This window comes from Mastacembelus armatus, chromosome 5, assembly GCF_900324485.2.
Source record: "Mastacembelus armatus chromosome 5, fMasArm1.2, whole genome shotgun sequence".
Lineage (NCBI taxonomy): Eukaryota > Metazoa > Chordata > Actinopteri > Synbranchiformes > Mastacembelidae > Mastacembelus > Mastacembelus armatus.
The window spans coordinates 28,692,151-28,717,905 of NC_046637.1; the positions used below are offsets into that span (position 1 = coordinate 28,692,151).

Consider the following 25,755-nt stretch of genomic DNA (forward strand, 5'->3'; position numbering starts at 1 on the left):
ACCCACTTCTTCAATCTATCACTGTGGATATCCCTAAGTGTGTACCAAATTAATGTGATTTTGTGCTGTACACTTTTAAATAGAGTTCTACATTTATTATATTTCATACATCCCTCAAATTACACTCACAAAAACAGAAAGACACAAATACAACAACACATATCCTTACTTCTGATAGCAGCATTGTCATAAATAAAGTTTTAGTGCAAATGTGGCCATATCTGACTTTGTATTTGCGGTGGATATACACCATGGAAAATAATAATTACATGTTGTTATTGATGGTTTCATGTCTTTTTTAACTTTGGTGTTGGTTGACAACTTTGTGAGAAAGTTATTGTTTGTAGAGGGTAAGGGAGAAAAAAAATCCAACAAATGTAGGTACATCATTAAGAGCAGGCACCCAAAACTACAATTCACATCTTAAGACATTTAAAACTCTGTCATTTCTCCTCAGCGTCTTGTTTTGCTACCTGTTTTAAAATGACCACAATCCTCCACACCTCAGTGTCTGTGCTCCCTGTGCATCTGGACCATGCCAGCAGTGTAATGTTCATCTGTGTGTGGTCAGTGGCATCATCTGTTTTACATAAAGATGAGGACTGAAGGTCCTGAAAGAATATTGTTTGCTGTGAACCCCAAAACAAACACATTCTTTGTTACTTGAAATTTTGTATGTACCTTACTTTAATTTATTAAAGCCCTCTGCATTTGACTTTGCCGTCACAATATCTTGTTCTTTTTCCTAATAAGTGTTTACATATTAAAGTGCTGTTCAAACAAGACATGCACAGAAACCTGTATAGTATCTACTGTATATAGTATTAGCAAATCACAATTCTTTTTTTGCATGTGCCTGCATCATGTTTCATAAATTAATTATTCCTTTGCTGTACATCCCTGAGCTTTTTAATGCATTTAAAGTGACACACTAAATATGTGATCATAAAAGATTCTGAAACGTGCTTGTTTCTATGAAGAATTCAGCATCTCTGAGAAACTGCAGTTCTGAGTCAAACACAGCTCTGCTCTTTGACCTTGTAAATACAACATCACCCAATGCAGCTGTGAACTGCTTCTACCATCAGGGTTGTTGTCTCTGTCTCAGTTGCCTGTCCAAAAATATAAATAACATTTTTAGATTAAAAAATACCCATTTTCAAAAACATAAGTCCTGAATTCAACTTCTGATGTAGCGGTTAATCTATAGGAACGCTCACTATTTTAAATATAGCATTGTTTGTAAACCTGCCTACCTTAAAGAGCTGTGTTTCCGTTTTGCTCCCCAAAGAGCAAACACAATGATTCCCCATCCATAAGATAATGTGTAGACTGGAATAAAGCACAACATTTAACCACAGAAATAGTATTTTGCAAGGTGTTTGAATAGTTTACATACTGTAAACTCGTTTGGCTTTACCGTGATACGAGTTGAGGTGCAGGACAGCCACAATAAGCGCAAAACTAAACCCCCAGTAAGCATCTATTAAGAGTTAGAAGGTAATGTTAGTGTTCATGAAGGACAGGTCTGAACACTACGCTAACTAGTTAACTAACCCTAACCACCATAAATATTTCCCAAATCACTAAAAAAAATATATTTACAAATAATTTGTATAAGTTACAAATGATCAGTGTTCATAATGATATGTTGTAAATTAATTATGAGCCATTGGAAGAAAGTATAGAAATGTACAACTGTTTACACAAGTGGGGTTTAAATGAAATATGTGAAATACCTCTTCTGTCATAAGGAGGGCCCTTACATCTCTTAGTATGAGCTGGCAGGTCTGGGAGGAAACATACAAGGTAGTCATTTAAAAAGTTTAGGATTTGAAAGAAGAAATACCTTCTGGTAAAATAAATTGCTGCCATAAATAATGTGTCTTTAAAATTTCAGTTTCATTTTGAACAAATTCCAGCTCACCAGATACTATGCCCACAATCTCAAACACTATGATGAAAAACACAGCAAGAACTGATGGAAGCATGAGTGCTGGAAATGCAACACAAATTGTTAATTCAAACACAAAAGTCAGTGTCATCCCATCAAAGTGTACACTTATGCACACAACTCTTAAGAACATGTGTGTCAACTTACAACGAAATGGCCTATAGAGGGCTGTTCCACATCCGATACCAAAGCAGATTGCATAGAAATGGTAATATTTGTCTGAAAATGTTCAGAAATATAGGTTAAAATCTTCCCTAAATAAAGGTGAATTTCATTTAGGACATTGTGTGCCATCACCGAAATGTAAGCTGTATTGTTCTACATACAATGTTGGTAATATTTAAAAGTGAGGTCTCTTCCATATTCCTGAAAAAGAAACATTATTATGATCTCTCATCACACATTACGCACATAACCACACAACATTACCACAGGTGTAAGACCCTGAGGGTCGGAAACACAGATGTACATACCATTGAAGTCCAATTGACCAAATTTCCAAACAGGTGTAGCAACAAGAAGATATTCAGACAACTTCCTGAGCCCGGTCCAGAACATGAGCAAAAGGAAAGTCCCAGAGCAGAATGTTTTGCTTTCACATTCATGAACACTGTTGTGGCAAACTGACTGCAGGGGGCGCCCTTCCTAGTCAGAATGCACTGGCCAGGTGCACCAGGTGAAGCTGATCTACTAATTGGTAGAGCAAACACAAACTCAGTGTAGAGCAGCAAGACCAGAAAGCAGCACTGAGAAACCAGTGTATCATCAGCCTTACTCTTGTCTGCAGAAGTAAGCCTACTATAATTGAATGGAGATGTAGCTGGTGAGCTTTTATACTTTTGTTTGTAAGTAAATCATTTATATTTATATCTCAATATGATTGGTTTGGTTAATAGATTTATATTTTGGCAGTGATTGTGTATATATTATCTTCTGATTAGAAACTGTTTAAAATTACCATGTTTAAAATTATCAAACCATTTTAAATCATCTAGTTAAAAAAGAGTGTATTTATTGCATAAATGTTGAAATATCTGCTATGGTTACATGCTATTCTATGGTAATTTAAAAAACCAAGTATTTAAATCTTGTTTGCTTGTATCTACTTGTGCTTGCTGCTAAAGTGGTGTTTGTATTTGTGGTTAAAGGTTTTTCACCTGGCTGATTGACGTTGCATTGAACTTTCAAAAATAAAGAAAGGAAAATGAGTGAAATCCAGTTAAAATCTTCTTATGGTGGGCTGTCTTTTTCAAGTGAGAGACTTCTGCAAACTTAGTACCTCAAAATCTGAGATATCACTTGACAAACACACTCTGGTTTTTTAAAAGAGCGACGAAGCTTAGGGTGTTCTTGCTCTATAATCATAATCGTAAGCAATTAAAAGCTAATTATTTGCTGTTCCCGCCTGTTTTGTGCATATTATAAAGTTTTTGGCCTAAGAAATTGGGCCTAAATGTTTTTTTCGTTGGGAATTCATGAGTACTTATTTAATATTTTATAAACTAGAAATGGATCAGTAATCAAAACAATTTAATGCTCATGTGTGGTTGTAGTTTTATTTTACCACTAGGTGTCACTGTTGCATTGACAACGTTAAGAATGGATCACGTCCAGGACCGCCCAATGCATTTTGGTACTTGAAGTCAACATGGGGGCTGAGGGACATTGTTCTGAACACACCGGGACGACACTTAAAACTACATTTCCCTTCCCACTCACAGGTTTGAATGCAGAGCTGGGAAGGCTTTTTCCAGTCGATGATCTCAGCTGAAGTTTCCTGTCAGCTTCGCGAAGAGGCTGAAAAACGGGTCCGAAAGATAAAAGGCTAAAGGAAACCAAGCGCGTTTCAGTCCCAACATGCGGCTCAGGCAGAAAAGGCAGTGACTTGGGGCCTCGGTGGTTTTTGCTGCGCTGCTCCAAACGGGGCTGGTCCCGTTATAGCTCAGCGACTTGTGAGGTGGAGGCGCCGAGGTGTCCATGGAGGAGCAGGAATATGCCGAGGCGGTTCTGGTGACAGAGGCCGGGCCGCAGTGGCTCCGAGCAGAGGTCGAGCGTCTGACCCGGGAGCTGCGAGAAACGACCCAAGAGAAGATCCAGGCGGCGGAGTACGGGCTGGCGGTGCTGGAGGAGAAACAACAGCTGAAGCAGCAGCTTGATGAGCTGGAGACAGAACACGAGGCGGTTCGACAGGAGCTGGATCAGCTGAAGGAGGTAACCAGGGTTGGGCAGCTGTTTGCCAGATGTGCGTCATCATAAAGCATATACCCTAACCCAACCTGTACATACATAACAGTCCATTGTAATGTACGGGTCCATTACAATGTACAGGGCCATTGGTTAAAATGGACCTGTACATTGTAATGGACCTGTGCATACAATTGTCAATTCCCCAGTTTTTTATTTTCACTTTTTTTTTTCTCTCCATCACTGTGGAAACTTATGTCACAAAAACAAATTCTTTGTATGTGTAAATATAAATGACAATAAAGCTCGTTCTGGTTCTGGTGTAGAGTCTCGGCCCTGGTGTCTTGTAATAGCAATGGCAGCAGCTTGACTTTGTGGCTCCTAGAAGCAGAATCCTAACATGCAGGCTGACTGGATGAACGTGTCTCATATTGTTATGACATGGTCTCCGAATGCTTTCACTGGTCTCTAGGCAGAACTCATGCTAAGGGTTTCTTCACATTGAAGGATTTTACTTTTTGGTCAGGCTGAGGCCTGTAGATCCGACCAGATGTGTGCTGCTGCAGTGCTTGTCAAATTTACAGCCACATGTGGCCTCATGTGGTTCTGCAGTTCAGCCAAAGTAACTCCTGAGAAAGGTGATGTTGGTATTTTCATAACTCGCCCATCCTGGTGTCCTAATTGGCTCGTTGGAGAAGCTACAGCCGTGCTACTCTCTGGCTTCACTTTAAATTTCTCCTTAGCCACCATGTTCATGCCATTTGTCAGAAAAGAGCTATGTCTAGTCATCATGACTAAATTCCTTATTCTGCGATGGGTTTGTTCCCCCTCTCACTTCATTAAATTGCTCACAATATCCCAACTTGCGGGAAAATTATAAGAGAAGTTGGGGTTTTCACTTCCTTATAGAATCGTCATAGTTTTCTTGCAGCCAGTTTATCAACCTTTAGGGGAACTTCAGCATTCACCACCTTTGTTTCCATTGTTCCACCTTTAGGAATAAGGCTGAGTTTCTATATTTTTATTTCACTCAAATCCCATACAAACTGAAAATATTAATGCGTTTTATATATTCGCTGTAAAGTCTTTAGTTTGTCTGTGCCGTAGACCACCTGTTTATTAAAAACACACGAGTCACATCACTGCACTGAGCAATGTGCTTCCTCCTCGTGAAAAGTGTGAAGGATGTCTTTTTTTTTTTTTTTTTTTTTTTTTTTAATACAGAGCCCAAAGGCTAAGAATGGCCATCAGTTAATTCAGTTCAGTTTCAATTCAGTTTATTTGTATAGCACCAAATCAATTAGAGCAACTATGTGGAATTTAGCTGTAACAAAAACAGGAAATTACAAAAGTATTGTCTGTATCGTTTAATAACTTAATACATCAGATCTGTTTTTACTGAACTTTATCTTAGCCAGGTTCACTCAGCCAGTTTTGTTAGTTAACAGAAGATAGCAATATTTCATTGTGTGGTTTTTACTGTGAGCCAGAAAGCCACAAATGATACTCTCTAAAGATAACTGCTGGGAGTAGTTTACACAATATACTTTAACAGACACCAGTCTTATACTGGGTGAAAGGTCTTGTTCAACTAGAGGTATTGCTGAATATAACGGCAGGTATATTGAACTAATTGATATTTTTATTATTGGCCAATGTGGCTTTAATTGGTTTTGTGGTCTATAAAATATAACATGTCCATTCAGTTGAGTCCTCACATAAAGAGTCACTTTGGATTCTCATTGTATATTGATGATTTATTGATTTTTCTACATTATGTTATTCATGGCACAGATCACAGTCCAGTCTCTTGTTTCAACCAAAATATTCTCAGTATCTTGTGATTCTGACTGTTGCTTCTCTTTTTAGTGAATATATATGAATATGTCACTGAGGCTGATTTAGGAAAAGGACTCATCCGTCTGTGCCTTTTAAGTTCTCATCACTGTGTTACACATATCATTTGGTTTGCCAGAAGAAAGGGTGGGGTTAGCTGCGGGTGTGAAGAGGAGCTGCAGCTCAGTGGTGGGTTTTATAACTTTCTTGGGCAGTAACGGTTACATCACCACTCAGTCAGTATATGCTGGCTGGGTATCTGTAATCCTCTAAATCAGATCCCTGTGGGAATCTGACACCAGCATATTCATGCTAATAACCTTATCCTGACTGTTAACCTAAGCCTAGACACTATTGATTGGTGTATAGCCATTACTTCATTCACACTTATTAGTGGTCACCCCTTATTGGGTGGAAGAAAACCCTGCTTTGCACACCTCTGTTTGATATGGCATGATGAACCTAAGGGTACATAGGTTAAAGTGTGTCATAAAATGTAAATTGTTTTGGCGAACTCTGATTATCTCAAAATATGTACAGCATTACCCCTGAATTAACATGACCCAGGCTGTGAACCATTCAAAAATGAGTGCATAGATCGAATGTTAAATTTGGGTAAAGTTTAGGCAGAGACACCTCTGCAGAGATCTGACTTCTGAGAGATAGCTGACGATGAAGCATGTCTGGAGTCACTGCTGCAGTGTGTAAGTATTTGCAGGTTATTTTGAAGGTTGACATGGACTTGTAGCAGTGACTGGTGTATTTTAATGCAAAAAGGTTCAATTCATTTCACAACACACATATGGCACATGAAAATGTCTCTGGCACCACTTTGGTTTGAAATGTCATGATTTCATCTTTTCCTCTAAATTTTACAGACAGGCCAAACCAAGTTAGGTTTTTGTTTCCCTTTTTTTGTTCTCTGAATGTGGATTGGAAGGCAACAACTTGGTCTAACTTGTCATATGACGATGACAAATTTATACACCACATTTGAATAAATGGTCTTCTGTGGCACAGCCAGTAATAAATGTAGCTTTAATGTAAATTGATGAATCAAGTTCCTTGCTTCTGATGTTTATTCTTTCCTTCTGTCCGCAGGCCTTTGGACAAGCTTACTCAACTCACAGGAAGGTGGCAGCAGATGGGGAAAGCAGGGAAGAGTCACTGATCCTGGAATCTGCCAGTAAGGAGGCTCTCTACCAGCAGAAGGTTCTAGAGTTGCAGAATGAGCTGCGGCAGACCAAAGCCTCCCTCACCAGTGCACAGGCTGAAAATGACCGCATGTCCTCTGTTGCCCTGGAGATGAGAGAGGTGATTGTTTTTTAAATATTTGCTAAATGGTAAAAAGCAGGATAGCAATATGAATGTATTTTACGTTATAGTAAATTTATTACATCTTATTCATTACATTATCTTATGAATACAATATATGTCAGTGAAAACTGGATCTTGATTTTTCTTTAATGTAGAGTTTTGTGTTTCTGTTAGATGAATGTATGGTGTTTATAATAAAACTGGATTAAAGTTATTTAATGATAGATGTCAATTTCATCAGTTATTGTCTGTGGCAATTGTAAGAGGTTTTCTGCCTGTTATGGCGAGTATAAGTTTGGAGGTTTGCACTGAGCCCAGCAGGAAAAATTATAAAATGGTCCAATGTGAGTGACACACCGGATGTCCACTGTCAGGACTCTCTGTACCATGCAATGGTATATGGACCATGTCCCCCTTCCATCCTTACGTTCACCGGCCGACGTCTTACCCTTGTGATATTTGAAATATGCCAACATGTTGCTCTTCAATTCACTTGCAGTGAACACACCATTGCAAGGATGTCGTTTGCCCTGCAAGTGTGAAGTTTCATACAATCAGTGGCAGTTTAAATTAGAGCTCATGCAGCCTACCATACCATTTTATCACCCGTCTCTTTTACATTTGTGCCTGGGTGCAGAATTCAGAGCTTGCGGAGCTGCAGCGCAGTCAGCTGCGTGATGACATCCGAGAGTACAAGGTGCGAGAAGCTCGTCTGCTCCAGGACTACAGCGAGCTGGAGGAGGAGAACATTTCTCTTCAGAAACAAGTGTCTGTGCTGAGACAGAACCAGGTGAGATGAAGAAGATAGAACTTAATTTATTAACCTTTATTTATACACAACTACAGTTATGTTTAAAAAAACATTAGTCCCGTTTAAATAGTACTTTATGACTCAAAGAAAGCCTATTTGTACTTTTTGTAAGAAATTATTTAAAAAGACATTAGTTTTATTTCATGGTCACTGGACAAAATCTGTGATGCTTCAGTCCAATAGAAGAATTATAGACACTACTCGAGAAAAATTATTGACAAGCTTATTTATATTTTTGACCGTCTACACAGGTGGAATTTGAAGGTCTGAAGCACGAGATCCGCCGTCTGGAGGAGGACTCCCAGTGTCTGCACAGTCAGCTGGAGGAAGCCATGCGCCTCAGAGAAATTGCTGAGCGACAGCTGACGGAAGCATTAGAGACGATTAAAACAGAGCGTGAGCAGAAGGCCGCCCTGCGCAAGGAGCTCTCCCACTATATGACGATTGGTGGCTCCGTATATGACAGCTCTTTTAGTATCTCCATCGACAACCTGAAACTCCATGAGGATCCATCCACCATCGGTGAGCCTGACAACAACGATCTAATCAGAGGCTTTGAAAACGGCTTGTTTAAGACAGGTGACGGTGATGACAACAGAGGTGCTGTGAACAAAAGAGGAGAGGCCTTTAAGCCGGCCCCTAGCCTGGTGGACGACCTCCTCAGTGAGCTCAACATCTCTGAGATCCAAAAACTTAAACAGCAGCTTGTACAGGTAATTCCATGAGATACACCTTTACCTTAACTGTTCCACTGTTGCATCCATTGACTCAAAAGTTGATTTAACATTTAGCTAAAGCATACTGAACATCATAGAGTATGTTTAATGTTCCGAAAAAGATACGCAACACAGATTTGAGTGGTTGCCTGAATAGATTTGTTGAGCCTATAGTTTCCCCATTATGCTCTCTGAAAGCTCATACAGGCGCTTTAGCAGATATTGTGACTTTACCTAAATAGATCCCAAAAGTGACAAAATTAAATTATGTTGAACATTATATTTGTAATCCAACAGCATCTGCATTTATTACAGACATAGATATTTATAGGAAAAAGACTGCAGGTTAAGTGGCAGGTTAAGTTTCAGTGCATTATCTGAAATGTCAGCAGAAGGAGCTGTTCTTGTTTTTAATGCATCTTAAATTCCATGTTCCCAGTAATCCAGTTGACTCGAGCAGACTAGAAAAACCAAAATAAATGCACAGTGAATCTAAAGAGAATAAATACATGGATGTCTATACATATATAGATTGATTACAAATTTGGACATGAGTTAAATCTCGATGGGGATATTTACTAAAATCAGTTTTGTTGTATTTGAAGACAAATTGCCTTAAACTGTAAGAGAAAAGGAGAGAAATATACATATAAAATGTTTTTTGTTTTTTTTTTTAAATGTTAGGTGGAACGTGAGAAAGTGGCCCTGATCAGTTCACTGCAGGAGAGCCAGAAGCAGCTAGAACAGGCCTATGGGACTGTGTCAGAGCAAAAAGAAACTGTTAACAGGCTGACTGAGAACCTCAACGCAATGAGAAAACTTCAGGCCAGTAAGGAGCGCCACTCTGCCCTCGACAGTGAAAAAGACAGGGACAGCCATGATGATGGAGATTATTATGAGCTGGACATCAATGGACCAGAGATCCTGCAGTGTAAATACACTGTGGCGGTGTCTGAAGCTGAGGAGCTGAGGCAGGAGCTGAAAACACTGAGGGCACAGTATCAGCAGTGTCACACCCAGTATGAAGAAGAGCGCGTGCAGCTGGAGAGTGATGTCCAGGATCTGAGGTCGAGGTTGGCGTCACTTGAGAAGATCAGCCAAGCAGATAAAGCGGAGGTAGCTCGTCTGGAGAAGGAGCTTCGTCTGGTCAGCGCGGCTGCAGGAGAATCACTCGGTAGCCTTAATGTGGCCCAGGATGAGCTCATAGCTTTCAGTGAAGAACTGGCCAATCTCTACAACCATGTGTGCATGTGCAACAATGAGACTCCTAACCGTGTTATGCTTGATTACTACAAGGAAGGCAAGGCCATTATTAGAAGGGGGCATGAAGGGAAGGAGCACCAGTCTTCTGTACTTATCACTAATGGGCTAATCACAGAGACTGAACCTGGAAAGTCAGACTCCAGCAGCACCACAGTTGCCCCAGAGCACCGCTCAGAATCCATGAACATCTATAACCTTGTAGCCATCATCAGGGACCAGATCCGCCACTTGCAGCAGGCAGTGGACCGCACCACAGAGCTATCACGCCAGAGACTTGCCAACCTGGAGCTGAGCACAGTGGCAGACAAAGACAAAGAAGCTTGTATGGAAGAAATCCTCAAACTGAAGTCCCTGCTAAGCACCAAAAGGGAGCAGATCGCCACTCTCAGAGCTGTGCTAAAGGCCAATAAACAGGTCAGGTCACCACTCTGAGTGTATGTATGTGGGTGTGTGGGTGGCCTTGTCGAATACTGGGAGCCCACTAACATTGTCGGATGACTGGATGCTGGTCCCCAGAAAGTAAATAATTGAATTTGAGGGTGATGACTTGGTTTAAGGTTGGGTTAAGTTATGATTAGGTATAGGTTATGGTAGTGGTTAGGGTACGTGTCAAGAAGAGGGTTAGGGTAATACAGTATAAAATAAAGACAGCATAAATGACAAAAATGAGAGCATGTGTTTCTTGTGTATGTTTTCTTCTTTCTTGTACCACAAAATAGATAATTTGCCAAAACTAAAAATTGCCACTATTTTCTGACTCTATGAAAGTGTGAGAAATGAATTATAAAACTTTTTATTCCCTTTAGACGGCTGAGGTTGCTCTGGCAAATCTGAAGAGTAAGTATGACAGTGAGAAGGCCATGGTGACTGAGACAATGATGAAACTCCGTAACGAACTCAAGGCTCTGAAAGAGGATGCTGCTACATTCTCCTCTCTGCGAGCCATGTTTGCTACAAGGTATAATTTTACCTCATTTCCTATTTACATTTCAGTTCCTTTTAAAATTATGCACAAATTGGGACCCTGGTGTCCAAGTGGTCCAGAGCACACATTGTACACATGGCATCTATTGTATTCTTATTGCAGGAAACATTACAAAATACCAGTAACACTTATGCTATATAACCTTATATCCCACAAATTCACACACAATTCCTTCTAACAAAAAGAAAAATCTGAAATGTAATGCTCTGCATAACTGTTTTGTGTGAATGTGTGTGTATGTGAGAAAGCAGAAAGCATTGTGGGAACAGTCTGATGTAACAACTTGAGTCAGCTAGCCAGGACCTCATCCTTCCATCTGGAAAATGCTGCCTGAGGAATGGAGAAAACATGTGACAGTAGCAGCAATCTAAGGAAAAGGGCTCCACCTGCTGGAAATAATGGTTTTTCTTGTTTTCTCTTTTCCTCTTTTCTGTTCTTTGCTACATCTCTCCCCCCTTTCTTAGATGTGATGAGTATGTGACCCAGCTGGATGACATGCAAAGGCAGCTGGCTGCAGCTGAGGATGAGAAGAAGACTCTGAATTCCCTGTTACGCATGGCCATTCAGCAGAAACTGGCCTTAACACAGCGGCTGGAGGACTTGGAGTTTGACCATGAACAGGCACGTCGCAACAGTGCCACAGCGGTGGGAGGCAAGGGCAAAACAAAGGGCAAGGGAGCCTCTTCCAGTCATTATGTAAGTCAGAAGCTGTACTGCACAATCAGCTCTGAGTCACAAAATATAACACAAGATCCTAGGCTCATCTGCAGGGTTTCTTTAAAAATTGACATTTTTTTCTAAGACATGTATATCTCCCAGCCTGAGCTCCGTTGTAGCCATTATATCTGTAATACACTATATGACATACTAGTATAATATTACTATTTAATACTTTTCTGCAGTTAACAATATGTGATGGTGTTTGCAATGTTAAGCTGTAATGTTTAACTGAAACAAGTTGAAAATAACTATAATGTTCATGGTTAAATTACTGCACATTCTCTATACAGCTGCTGTGAAAAAGGCACAGATTCCCTAAACAAGGATAATAGGTCTCAATTTCTTTTTGATATTTTGTCTTGATTTGGCTTGTCAACCCCATGCAACTAGAACCCCCATGTTAATTTTTAATTTAGCTGACCTTTACCTACAAGCTGCATCCCTTCCCACTATATTGCCATAAGTGTAAGCAGGTATAATTTGAAATGGAAAGCACCATTTGGATTCTTTAACATATTAATCTGCGGTTGAGTTGTTTTTTGGGTGGTCAGATAGTACTATACTAAACAATTCAGCTTTTCTCTCACTTGCAGCTTGTGATAATTTAGTATACATAAATATAAGTGTTTATGTTCTGCAATTACAAATTCAATAGTAATTTTCTAATTCCTGTATGTAAAACTTTTAAAGGTTCATGTTAGAATAGAAGAATACAACTAAAGTATCAGGTGAAAGGTTCAAATAATCTAAATTTCAGACATTTGAAGTATTGTAGTGTTAGTGCTAGCTAATGAAAGGTTAAACTGTATTACTCATTTTTTAGCTCTGCATTAGTTTTCTGTGAATTTTCATAACTGTTAACTTCAATAAGCTTCATATCACCAATATAGTGAAAAGTGGATTTGCTGTGCAATCAATTTCATTAGATTTTTTTTTTTTTTTTTAATCTTTTCATTTGCAGTAAACCTAATAAGCCAAGTGTCCTTAAGGAGATCTGTCAGTGTCTGAGAGTTGCCAGTCGTCTGTGCTCCTGGTTTCTTCAGTCTCTAATCATGATCCAAATCATGTCGGTGCCAACACAAGAATCTATCCAACTGTATTTGCCAATTGCCTCTTTTTAGAGGATCACAACAAATGTTAACTTTCTGTCAAACAGCCTTGACTGCAAAAAATGATTCATCACATCAGCCCACTGGAGTCCTTCAGTCCAACAGTATGCACCATTATTGTTACAGAAAGAAATGAAAAAGCAAAATGGGTGTTGTGGTGATTATTCATTGTCTATGTTATCCTGACTGAGCATGTTTTGTTTAACTCATATTTGCTCTTCAGTGATTACTATTTTCTTAAAAAGATCATACTAATTTTTGAAGTATTATATAATGGTTTACTCTATTTGTATGTTTATCTACCAGGTTCTTGACATTTTCAGGTGATTGAACATATTTATTTCATAAGAACAAAAGAGATTATGTGGTCATTCTTAAAATGCAGCACTTTCAACCTGTGAGTTGAAATCTAACAAAAGACAAATAAGCTTTTTTGCTTTCGCTGTTTTCCTTTTGTGCCTTTCTGACAACCCATAGCAACAAGCAAGATGTTTGATAACCATGGCTCATGTTTAGGTCAGTGAAGCATAATGCAGTATTTTTTGTTTGTATAATGCTTCAAAATTTGCATAAGATTAAGGATCTAGATGTTGTGTAATTGGACTCCTCTGGAGATAAGACAGAGCTGTTATGAATTCAGTTGTGCATGGGATGGCTGAAGAAGAGTATTATTGCAAAATTTATTTAAAGATTTTTAAGTTAATGTCAGATGTTAATAGTATTCAAGGACTATTTACACAAGAGCATTTCTAATGTCATTGTTTTAATACAGTTTTTGTAAACTGAGTCCATTGTCTTCAGTATGGCTACTGTGTACTGTCCAATTTTGTGTTGTTGATACAAAGTGCAATTTGCAAACATGGCAAAAAAGTTCATGCTATTTTAAATACTTTACAAATTGCTCTTTACCTGCTTTGGCCTAATTGATTTTATATATTTTTACAATAACTTTGGTTGTATTTATTTGACATTCTAAAGACTACATGATACCATCACTTTTTTGGTTTCATAAGGGAGTTTGAGTGGAGTTGGCTGGTCAGAATTTAAAGACTAAACTGTGGTAAAACACTAGCAACTGACTGTTGGCTGCTGTCTCTTCTTCCCTTAAGGATGGTGAAGAAATAAATTTAATGTTCACAATTCTGAGTTTTATTCATTTATTTTTTCAGTAAACAAGTTAGCTATGAATTGACTAATATTCACAATAAAGCTTTAGTAAATTAAAAACACTTATATTTTTAATGTCATCCTACTACAACAAAGCATAACAACAAACCATAAAAGGTAAATGCACATTATTTGTCAGTGGTATAATACGGAACCTGCCATGGGGTTGTTACTGCTATTTTTTTTTTTTTTTCAACATGTAACTGAGCTTTTTCTTTTCAGAAATTGAGAGATTACAATAAAATACATGAGGTATTATTATGCATAAAAACATCCCCCAATTGTATAAAATATATAAATTTAATAAACATAGGTCTCATATGTGACGCTATTTAGACAATGAATAAGTAAAAATGTTGTGTTTTGATAAATAAAAATGACGGTCTTATTTAAAGTTTACCACTTCAAATTAAATGACAGTTTAGTTACAGTATATATCTTATTAAAATATGTTTCAATATAGCAGTATAAAATTAAGTTACAAGAATAAACCATAAAATAAATGCATACGTGTTGTCGGTTTTTAGCTGCTACTTCTCCATTTCCGGTGAGTTTTGTCCTCTTTTGAGACGTTGACGTAAGGCGCTCCCTGCCTGCGCTGTGACGTCAGAGGGCGTGGCCAAGGACAGGCGATCCCGCGATGGAAGGTTTGTGTCTTCGTTTAAAACATCATTTTTCATCTAGTTCGGCTCCTCTTTCGCTTTGACACCTTCCCCTTAGGCCCACGAACACCAAGCACAGCAGCTATGGTCATTCAGGATGGCTGACTTCGCCAGAAATAGTGTATCGTCTAGTCCCGTTAAGGTTCCTGAAAACTTTAACCACCCGTTGGACAGAAGGTGTTTGAAAGGTTTTGTCACCATAAAAGTTAAATGTTTTCTATTTCTTGCAACATCCCTAGTCCACGTCCTGCCACAGACAGGAGAAAAGACTAGCGATAGTCCCATTTCTGTCCAGTCAGTGTGGGTATGCTAATATGCTGCTATCTACCGTCCCCTTGAGTTAAAGCTTCCTGTTATCAAACTGACACCAAGTTACTTTCTGGGGTAGCGAGTGAACGTAAATCTTCTCTCCTGCCACACGGACAGACAGTTTTCAGAAACAGCTGACTGAGGACAGCGCCTTCCTTAGAGCTGACCGCAGGCTGGACACGGAGCTGGTGGACAAAGTCATCCTGCAGCTCAACAGGATCTACCCGCAGATACTCACAGACAAGGAGGCCACCAAAGTAAGTCCTCGCAACCAAAGGGCTTCTCTGTCCTGGTTGCCTGCAGGCAGAGCTGGAGGACATTAAATAACAGTTGTTCCACAATGCAAAAATATTCCAAGTGCTGCGTTAACATTTTCTTGTCAAATATTATCTTCAAAATGTTTTTATGTAAAGTGAAAATACTATGCATTATAGTTAGTTATATTAATGACTTTATTGGATTATGATTAACAAGCAGCACCTTAATGCTGGAGCTGGAGCAGGTGCACCAAATTTTAAATACTTCATATGATGTTGTGAAGTTTGATCTATAATTATGGTCTTTAAACTAACTGTAGGGCTTCTTTGTAAAATCTTAATCTCAACTAAAGTAACTAAATGACTTACAACAGGAAAAACAGATGAAACAACAAACCATTTGATGTCAGTTTGGCTGGTGTTTTGATGCAGTGCATTTCACTGTCAATTCGCAAGTACAGGGTTTGGACTCCACTAGACCACAGGCCTCCATGTGTGGAGTTTGCATGTTCTCCCTGTGTTTGTGTGTGTTTTCTCTGGGTGCTCTGGCTTCTTCATACAGTCCAAAGATATGCAGGTTAGATTATTAAGTGATGACTTCAAATTCCCTGTGGATAGGAGTGTGTGTGTTTGTCTTTATATAGCCTCTTATAATTGCAATTATTTCTAACCAGTTCAGAAACTTGGATGTGCCCACTAGTGTTCGACTTGGTGAGCTCATAACACACCTGCAGCGAAAAGGCGAGGAAGCATGCAGGGAGTTTTACAGGGCTCTCCACTTGCATGTAGAGGAGGTATATTACAGCTTGCCTACTCGGCTGCGCCTCAGAGGTTAGTTCCTAAAAACTTTTCTTTTTGTCATATCATGCTTATCATTATTTGGATTTTAGAGAATGGATTACACATTTCTGAGTGTTTCCAGTCCCAACTAAACATAATTTATTCTGCCTCCAGATTCCTTGGATCCACTGACATATGCACCTATCAACAAGCAGAGATACGTTATGAATGACAGAAGTAAGTTGCAAAGCAGTACATCTGTTAAAAAAATTTGGAAATTAGTACTTTAATGGTAATCCTCAAAAATTGCTATCATATGGAAAATGTTTTCACGCTATTGTTTACTTCTCTCTCTTTTCCAGGCCCCCTCTTCTTTCTGGGCTGTTTTGGTATTGCTGTGGGAATGGCTTTACTCTATTACTACAGTGGTAAATTGTTTTCCTTTTCTTTTTTACATCACCAAATATTGTACTCCAGATATTGTCAGTATTACTGATTAGAGAATGTGTACTGCTACATACGACATACATATATTTTATGACATATATTTTATGCATGTTTAAAATCGAATTCTTTGTAATTCAGTTTTACTGAGAAGTATCTTCTTTCTATAGAAGCAAAAGTGACGGGAGGCAGTCAGGCCCTAGGGATGGCTGCTCTGGGTCTGAAAAAAAAAGCTGAGGAGGTTCTTATATGGTACACTGAAGAAAGCTTCATGAAGTAGGGGGTGACACTCACACCAGGTGCCTGAGCAGTACTGCACTAAAGAATACTTTTTGTACCTAAGCACAGCACACTATATCTCCGCAAGTGTTCAATACTAATTTTATACACGGGGTATATTATTTTGTTTGTGATCTGTAACGAAGAGGTGGGGACAGATTCGGAGGAACGTTTGGCACTTGCTCCTATTTCCTCTCATGTTTGTCTACTTAAATTGATTAAAGGGATGACACAGGGAGGTATATTCATGGTTATATGGGACTGTCACACAGTAGATGTCACTACAAAAAGAATAAGCCTCAAATTAATCATTCAGTATATGTTGACGTTCTAACTTATCCCAGACTTATTTTCTGCCTTAGCTGGGTTAAAGTATTGATTTGGACAGTGTAGATTTATATTGCCTCCTCTACTCAGTCTGCTGATAACTAGTAAAATTGTTTTTAATTTTATTTAGCAGGTTAGTCAGCATGACTTAAACGTGACCGCCACCTAGCGATCTAAAAAGGAGCTACAGCAAACGTAGTAAGGCTTGTTGGTTTCTCAAAAGCTCCTCGAAATTCTTCTCTTCGTAATTATACAGGAAATATATTAGTTAGAACCAGCGTCGAGCGCGGCTGCAGCAGCGGTGCAGACGATTTCATAGTGAATTTTCCAAACACGTGATCGTGTAGTCCAATCATATCCGGCCTGCCAACGCAATGAATTGTGGGCAGGGATAGACCGAAACAAAATATACAATTGTCGAATAAATATTTGTAATATTAAATCTTAAATACAGTTGAAGCGCTTTTTAAAATAACTCATACAAAGATGGTACTGGTGGATGTATTTCATCATGATTTCATATTGCACCATAAGTAAAAGCACCTTCTAGCACGCCCTGTTTATAAGGCGATCATCTCTGTTTTACTAGCTGTGTTGTATGAAAGGAGAGAAGGTTAGCACTCCCCTTGACAAGGATGGAATTGGTCCTAGAGACCTGCAACACATATACGGTTAAGGCATTGCCACCTACTTCGTGGCATCTCTAACCATGTTTTTGCCATCTCCCGGATATTTTCCGTGTCTTGTTTTACTTTGTTAAGCTTGAGCATTGTTAGCCCACTGCTGATGACATATATTTTACATTTGGTCTGGAGTGTGACACAGAAAGTAAACTGGAGTGAGTGATACTATATTCTCTAATCAGTGGGATATTATATGTTGTCACTGTGCCTGCTTGCCGAGATAGTTTTGGATAAAGCTATTTTAAATAAATAATCAATGAAACATTTGGTGGCATTTCACATATTATTTAGTTTATAAACTAAATTAAAATGTTTGAAATAGAAAAGGGCTTGATATTACAGTGCCTCTCATGATGGTATGTTCTTAGACTTTATTTCTATGTTTTATGGATTGAAAAAGCCAAACTTTAAAACATCAGATAAGATTTTGCAGCTTGCATGGATTTGTTGTTGCTTGTAAGTTTATAATCTGATTCTGTAAGGAACCAGGGATATTTTATTTCTGGTGATTGTCAATTAATATGTGCTCATCAAGGTCCAGTACCCAAAGGTGTGTTGCATTTTGCCTTAAATTTATAAGTGCCACTATTTGTATGATTGAGACTTTTTATCTTTGTAAAATAAAAGCTATGCATGGTGATAATAAACGAGACAATAACACCTCTTGTTATGTTTGTAGCTTTATTTATAAATTCATTTTAAAATAGCGGTCAGAGTGTGTTATACAGTATCATATAGTAATTGCTAAGTAATTTTTGGTCCTTTTAAAAAAAAAAAAAAAAGAAGATAAAAACCTATATACTCCAATGCAAAAATATGTACATAAACAAATGCAAATCAGTTTAAACATTCACAATCAACTTTATATTGCAGTTGAAAAACACAACAAAACATAGAAGGTCCACTAAAGCAATTGGCTGAGGTAAAAATAATAATAAAAAAAAACAAACACCACATTACCTCATAATAAGGCTGTTACATGTTGCCTTTAAGAATTTAATTTGCATTATGTTGTGATTTTTTTTTTTTTTTTTTTTTTCCTTAAATAAATACGGCATACCTCAGGCTTATGGTGACAGACACAATTCAAACTCCTGATATGTTTGTTTATGCATAAAGACAGTTGTTTGCATTAGTAACCTGAGTTAAGATAAGAGGCAAGCAAAAAGTGAAATGCTACACAAAATAAAAACCGACCACACGTTTGTCCAAAGACATGGTTAGAGAAGGGAACTCGTCTAACACACACACACACACACACACACACACACACAGTCGCCATAAAAGTCAATGTTATTTGATCCCCCCAAGTACAATGGGTCTCCTCCAGCCTGTTGGGTCGAATTACAGAATATCAAATGCAACTGCATGCTGTTTCATGTGATGAATAAACATCTTGCCCATTTGTTCAAATAACATAGAGGTCCATTCTTGCTGAACTGATCAGCGGGCATGGAGAGTCATATAAATTGTGATTATGAAACTGGGTTAGGCCGCTGGACACCGAAGGCTGTGATGAAGATGTTGACTACGACTATGACAAAAACAAATGCTGTAGCGATGTTCTCCATGACGTTTAGCCTGTAGTGCATGCGTTCGTCGTTTAGATTCCACTTAACTGATGAGAGAAAAATGACAAGGTTAGTTTTGCTCAGTCAGTTGGAGTGACCTCCTTCCTTCACAAGGAGGCAGCATGGCATTTCTTGTCACATTAGTGAAGTAATCATTGCTGAAGACTGATATAAATTAACAGCATCTGACAGGGTTGCCCTTGGGGTGAATAATTAGCTTCTCCTTTCATTAGGACATTACATCTGTTTCTGGTCTGACAAAGGAACACCTTTTTTTCTTTTATAGACAGAAGGTTCTGCATTTTTAAGCACCATCTTAGTATTGACAAATCTCCTGTAATGTAATGTATTTTCCCAATAGCAAAAAGATTTTTTTTTTTTTTTTTTTTTTAGAAAACAGAACGAGGCAACTTGACAGGCATTTCTTCCTGCTGTGGCTCTCTAAATTCAGCTTTTTATCATGATAGCATTTTCTGGTAGGATTAGATAAGGATTCGGTCAATAGGGGCGGCAGGGAGCATGTATGTGAATGTATGGGAAGTGAGGTTGTGCTTTGTCCTTCACATTAATAAGTCCTACCCATTAGGAATGTATATTGAAAATGATCTGTGCCTTGGGTTATTTGCCCAAGAAAGGTTAATGATCTGTGTAAATGATTTTAGAGGCCTGTATTTAAATATATATATATATATAGTAGAAATAACTGACAACTTTTGTGAATGCATGAGTACAGTTGTACAGTTTAAAGCAGTTGTAACTTGTGTTCCAATAATATGTGCAAGACTACAATGCACATTGTTACAAGCTAGAAATACCATGCCAAAAGTCATAATTGTAACTTAAACGAATGTTTGGGCGCCTGTGTGGATGAGTAACACTGGTCTACAAGGAGAAAGCCTCAGAAATGAAAGTAGCTAAATTTTACCCGAATTGGGTCGCTAATAAATGAAAGTCCTGTGTTAACTGGCTCCAGCTTCCAAGATACAGCTGCAGGTCAGAATTACATCAAAATAATTCAAAATTAAGAGGAGGATGTGAGATTATGCTCCATAACTTTTATGAAAAATGTGATATAGCACACACTCATTATAAATTTATCTTTTTATTGATACCAATATGTTACTTTCCATTCATTTATTGGTTTTTCATGAGAAACTGACCAAATTGTGGATAGGTTGGTCCCTTTGCTGTGTAGCTTCCCACACTATTAAGACACAACCCCAAAATTATACAGTTTTAACGCTCACAAAATATAATGTGAATGATATCAGATAATTACAGAATACAAGCTCTAACATCAGATTAAACAACAAGGTTCCATCTTTATTTGGTATCTAAACAATGCTTTTTGGCTTGCACACTGTCAGGACACAGATTACTGCTGGTATGTCAAAAAGGCATTATCTGGCCAGGACAAATGTATTCTGCATAGCAGAAATTCTTTTCACTAAAATAGAAGTTTAGAGATAAACAGCACCCTTTAAAGAGTACCTATTCTCACATTTAGGCTTTTGACACATAAAAAAAACAATCAAACATCGATTTGATTATTCAGTAACTGTATTATCTTGTATTATTCATCACATGTTTATAAGCTTCCATAGGGTTTAACAACGGCTGCTGAGTCCTAATCGTCTGAGAATTCAAACCTAGAAAGCAAAGTGGATAACCACACCCACACCTGGACTAGTTATTCACGAAAATCAATACCAAAACCTTGACATTTGCTAATAAAAGACCAATGAATTACAGTTAGGTAATAATCTTTAGTATCACAGTGAAGATAACTTTATAAACCTTCTTCTGCTGTCATTTTCATTGTCTACTTTGTCAGGACGTTACGAGGCATTGTGATCATCAGACCCTCCCTTCCCTTGTAGGCAAATATACTCGCCTGCGTATAGATAATTATAAATCTTTATCGTGAAATAGCTTTAAAACAACCAGCATTTTTATCACCTGTTTTCTATTTTAATTAATCTAATTAAAATATGTAAAAATTAGCACATTGGAGGTCGATAATTTCCCAGTTTTTCACACTGTAAGAGGTTTGCATTTATTTATTATTTATACAAATGTAAGTCAACAAAGTGATTTTTGTTTTCACAGGTGTATTATAAAAATGCATTTTATGTTGTTTTCAGTATTTTGTAGTATTAAAGTCAGGGTATAGTTTGTTGTATGCTGTGCCTTTCAAGCTAATTAATGGTTTACAGCTGAAATAAGATTCATTTGAATTTCCTTTAATCTTTATATGTAAATGCTAACAAAATTTGGCAAATATAAATTAGGAAATGACCTTCAAACTTACCTATGAAAATGAGCATTATTCCCACCAAGATTTGTAGGATGATAGAAATGCTAATCAGTGTGATGATGGGCACATAGTAGGTGAAGTCAGGTCCTTCTGCTAGCACAGCCTTCAGCTGGGAGGCATTAGCCATCAGTAGAGCCACATCCAGCATGCTTTCTGCTGCACTCTTCTTATTGGCATAATTGTTCATGTTCAGGGGTCCCACATGCTCCCTCACAGGGTGTCGCAGTGGAGCCTGAAAACAAAAACAAACCCACTGAGAATGACACATGAATTACTTCTGGCAGTATAATATTTGACAAAAAGCTTGACTTGCCGTTTTTAGCTAGGGGAGGATTTTAGATTTATCTTTAATAAGCTGTTATTAATGTTTCTGTTACGGTTAATTCCGTTAACATTAAAAACAGACTCACTGGATTTCGTGAAGTAGTCTCTCAGGTATGTTCAAATCAGTAGCCATCATCTAAATACACCTGAGAAATAAACCTTAAGCCATCAGTGGCGATAGAAAACTGATAGAGAACCTACATTTTGTAGCTCAAGTTTCATCATATTACAGAACACATGCTGAAACTTGGTTAAACATGGTATTTAAAAAGTTACTTTAACATGGAAAAGAAGAAAGAGTCCATGTTGTGGATATTCTGTCATACTTTCATTCTTATTAAAAACACGACTGGCTGACTGGAAAGTACATTTTCTCTTCCTAAGGAAATGTGAAGCTTGTTATGTGGAAATTTTTTCAGGTTTTAAAATCTCCCAAATGACCTCACAAATTACAAAACTATGTCAGCAGGGACAGTGTTTTTTGCTGCCATCAACACTCACAGTCCAGAATAATAAAAGTCAAAATAATTCTTAAGAGTGATCAATCAAAATTAGCACTATTTTACTATAGAGATGACAAGAAGCATTACATTTGAATGACACACTGTGATTATTTAGGTTAGACCTTTTAAAATCAAAACCCAAACCTACAAAAACATATAAGAATTCAAGTAGAAAAATGGTCAGTATGATGACAAATAATAAGACCCAAAATTGTGAAACCGTAGCCTCTTTGCTGTCGAAGATATTTACAGAAGTGAAAGTATTCAGTGGACACTGACTTGGTTTCAGTCCAGGTTTCAGGTCTTTAATGGTATAATGATAATATATAATATTACAAAGATCATGTAGTATATGTGAAAGCATGGATTATTATTATAGTAAGAATCACACAGTAATCATAAGCTCACACATATTGTTATACAATTATTATTAAATATACATTAATATCTTAAAGAAATAAAACTAGATATGAAATATGTAGTGGAACTTTCTTTGACTTGCTGTGGAAAGTCAAAGAAAGCAGTTTAATTTTGCTCTAACACTAATGTGTCCAGGAAGAGTTCCTGTCAGGGAATCCATTTCCTTCCTTCTTGTCTAACAGCAATTAAATGAGTTGTTTTAACAAGTAAAATAACTGTTTGGTAAATAGTTCATATAGGAACACAATATAAACATTACATTACAGACAGTGCAGAGACCCCTAGTTTTAGTGCAGCACTCAGGGTCTCATCTGGGTGGAGTGTATTTTAGCAGCCCAACAATGCCCCACTTTGTACGCGAGCTGTTACTTCCTCTTCAACTCTGAAAACATGCTGGGCCACAGAGGAAACTATGTTCTTGTGGTGGACCAGCAGATGAGCATGACAGTCACTCGGTGTCACCTGTTATATTCATCCATCCATCATCTGTACCCCCTTAGTCCTAACCAGGGTCCCAGGGATCTGCTGGAGCCTATCCCAGCTCTCTTTGGGTGAAAGGCAGGGGTCCACCCTGGACAGGTCCCCAGTCCATCACAGGGCCACATAGAGACAAACAACCTCACACACTCACACTCACTCCTATGGGCAATTTAGAGTCACCAATCAACCTGACATACATGTTTTTGGACTGTGGGAGGAAACCAGAGTACCTGGAGAAAACCCACACAAGCACAGGGAGAACATGCAGACTCCACACGGAAAGGCCACTGATGGGTTTCAGACCAGGAACCTTCTTACTGTGAGGCAACAGTGCTAACCACTAATCCACCGTGCTGCAATTAAGCTTGGGTCAATGCTCAAATATGTTAGAACTGCCTCAATAAATGACTTTAAAAACTCACTTGCTTTTAAAATAGTTGTAATTAACAATGGATCAAAACTGAAACAGAAGTACTTACGCTTACTACATATTGCAACACAAGCTCTGCGTTAATTAACCTGCAGTTACACATTATTTGTTTTTGGTAGAGACCACTTCCCATTTAAAGTTTTACTGTAAAACCACTTGCAAATTAAAGTTTGGATCAGATCGACATAAAGATCCCCTTGAACAGTAACAGTATTGTTAGTAATAGACAACTTGTTATGCACTGGTGTTTATTATCAGCCACAAAAGTACCAGATTTGTTGGTGAAACCTGTTGTGAGAGTTGATCAGCACTAAGATGTAATGTCAAACAATTAGGATAACTGCATCGAGTGTGCGCAGAAAAGGACACAGGAGAAAAAGTTCTCTCCAGTTTGGTCCAGTTGATCTCCTCATTTGGGTCAGTGGCAGCAGCTGGATTCCTTTAGTGTACCCACACGGGCTTTTGTATCGTCTGTCATTATGTGTAATCAAGCCTTTGCTATAAAAAAAAACAGCTGAAAGGCCAAAGTCGCCTTGTAAATTACTGAAATGTTCAGATCAGCGTTGAAATTAGAGCCACTCCAATGCCCAGCTGCTGCGGCTAAATGGCTACATGAACCACGGACTTTGTATTTGCGTTGCTGCCGTCAAACGCCTACGGGAGAGGTGAACGGAAACCCGTTAGCCAATCATTACCTGTGTCACCGACAGACCGGGGGTGTTTGTGTGGGAATTTGCCCTTTGGCTCAGCCTGAGCAGGATGTGAGTGGTTACTGGAAAAAGAGCCTCTGCGGTCCTTCAATAACCGGCGCTGCCTTCACTTACCTCGGTGTCGCCGTTTCGGTCAGCATCGCCGTTCATTTCAAAGTTTTCTGTGGCCATGTTGGTAATGAACTGACTTAGCCCCGAATGACTCGGTCGTGTTATAGTGTGTGTTCCAGATAAGTCGCAGGTCCAGCCGGCGGACACACACAGGCTGTATATAAAGAGCCGTGACGACAGGAGGGCAGACAAGAGACTACCGCCCCTCCAGCGACGGGAGGTTGTCCCCAGATATCTCCGGTCTGTTTGGGGAAGTACTGGGGCAGGTCACGCTCAACGGGTCACCAGCTGGTGACACTTCAGTTCCCACAGTCGACCTGAACTCTCGATGTAATGTTAATGACCAGGCAGTGCTTTTGTTTGGACTGGAATGGCAGATGAGACACAAGCATTAATGACTCTTTAGTGCCACCATGCGCATTTACGCATTATTGCACCCTGGAGGCTCAACTCTGGAGAGTCCAACTGAGACATATTTGCTGATCCCAAAGGGACATCGTTTACTTTTCACTGTTGCTCTCAACTCTAGGGATAAAGGAAAAACCACAACAGTTTAAAAAGTACAATCTTACAGTAGAATTAGAATATATACATGTTAGATAATTAAAATTGCAAGAAATGGAAGTAAGTAGGTGCACTAGGATGAGATTAGATAAACTTTATTAATCCCTGAAGGTAAATTCAGGTAGTCTTGTAGTTAAATTAATAAGCAATCAGTAATAAAAGTGGTCAGGAACAGTCCAGTTCATGTTGGTCAGCCATTGGCTAAGGTGTGGTAGAGATGAAAGGTCCCCTGTATCGCTCAGTCCTGCAGCTGCTCCATCAGGATCTTGTGAAGGGGATGGTCAGTGTGTTCCAAGATGGACTCTTGACCTTTGTCTGTGAGCATCTCTCCACCACAGCCTCCAGTGAGTCCAGCCTGATTCCAGTCACCGAACCAGCTTTTTGCACCAGTTTGTCCAGTCGTCTTGCATCTTTGTCCTATTAGGATGCTGCCAGGATTAAAGTAACAGTTGAATTTAGTGAATATGATTAAGCCTGAAGCATAATATTAGATAAAGATATTAAAGGAACTAATGTTATGTT

The 25,755-nt window shown here is 38.5% G+C and overlaps 3 protein-coding genes and 1 non-coding gene across 4 annotated transcripts; 3 read left to right on the forward strand and 1 right to left on the reverse strand.

The window, feature by feature from the left end:
- The first annotated feature begins 3,682 nt into the window (after nt 1-3,682).
- On the forward strand, nt 3,683-14,035 carry LOC113130057 (protein bicaudal D homolog 2-like). The gene is made up of 8 exons (XM_026306345.1): nt 3,683-4,165; nt 7,076-7,288; nt 7,929-8,081; nt 8,354-8,815; nt 9,503-10,495; nt 10,888-11,039; nt 11,531-11,762; nt 12,748-14,035. Exons 1-8 carry the CDS (start codon nt 3,932-3,934, stop codon nt 12,748-12,750), a joined length of 2,442 nt encoding a protein of 813 aa, XP_026162130.1. The 5' UTR covers nt 3,683-3,931; the 3' UTR covers nt 12,751-14,035.
- A 578-nt stretch (nt 14,036-14,613) lies between these two features.
- card19 (caspase recruitment domain family, member 19) lies at nt 14,614-18,463 on the forward strand. Its single transcript, XM_026306346.2, has 6 exons — nt 14,614-14,709; nt 15,151-15,290; nt 15,965-16,121; nt 16,245-16,307; nt 16,433-16,498; nt 16,685-18,463. The coding sequence occupies exons 1-6, from the start codon at nt 14,703-14,705 to the stop codon at nt 16,792-16,794; spliced, it is 543 nt and encodes a 180-aa protein (XP_026162131.1). The 5' UTR covers nt 14,614-14,702; the 3' UTR covers nt 16,795-18,463.
- Nucleotides 17,712-17,839, forward strand: LOC113131089 (U6atac minor spliceosomal RNA). Its single transcript, XR_003295757.1, has one exon. It is a non-coding gene; the product is annotated as a U6atac minor spliceosomal RNA (small nuclear RNA).
- A 96-nt stretch (nt 18,464-18,559) lies between the features above and the next one.
- LOC113131035 (ninjurin-1-like) lies at nt 18,560-24,995 on the reverse strand. Its single transcript, XM_026308072.2, has 3 exons — nt 24,673-24,995; nt 21,686-21,923; nt 18,560-19,421 (listed from the first exon to the last, which is right to left on the reverse strand). The coding sequence occupies exons 1-3, from the start codon at nt 24,727-24,729 to the stop codon at nt 19,279-19,281; spliced, it is 438 nt and encodes a 145-aa protein (XP_026163857.1). The 5' UTR covers nt 24,730-24,995; the 3' UTR covers nt 18,560-19,278.
- Between the last annotated feature and the right edge of the window lie 760 nt (nt 24,996-25,755).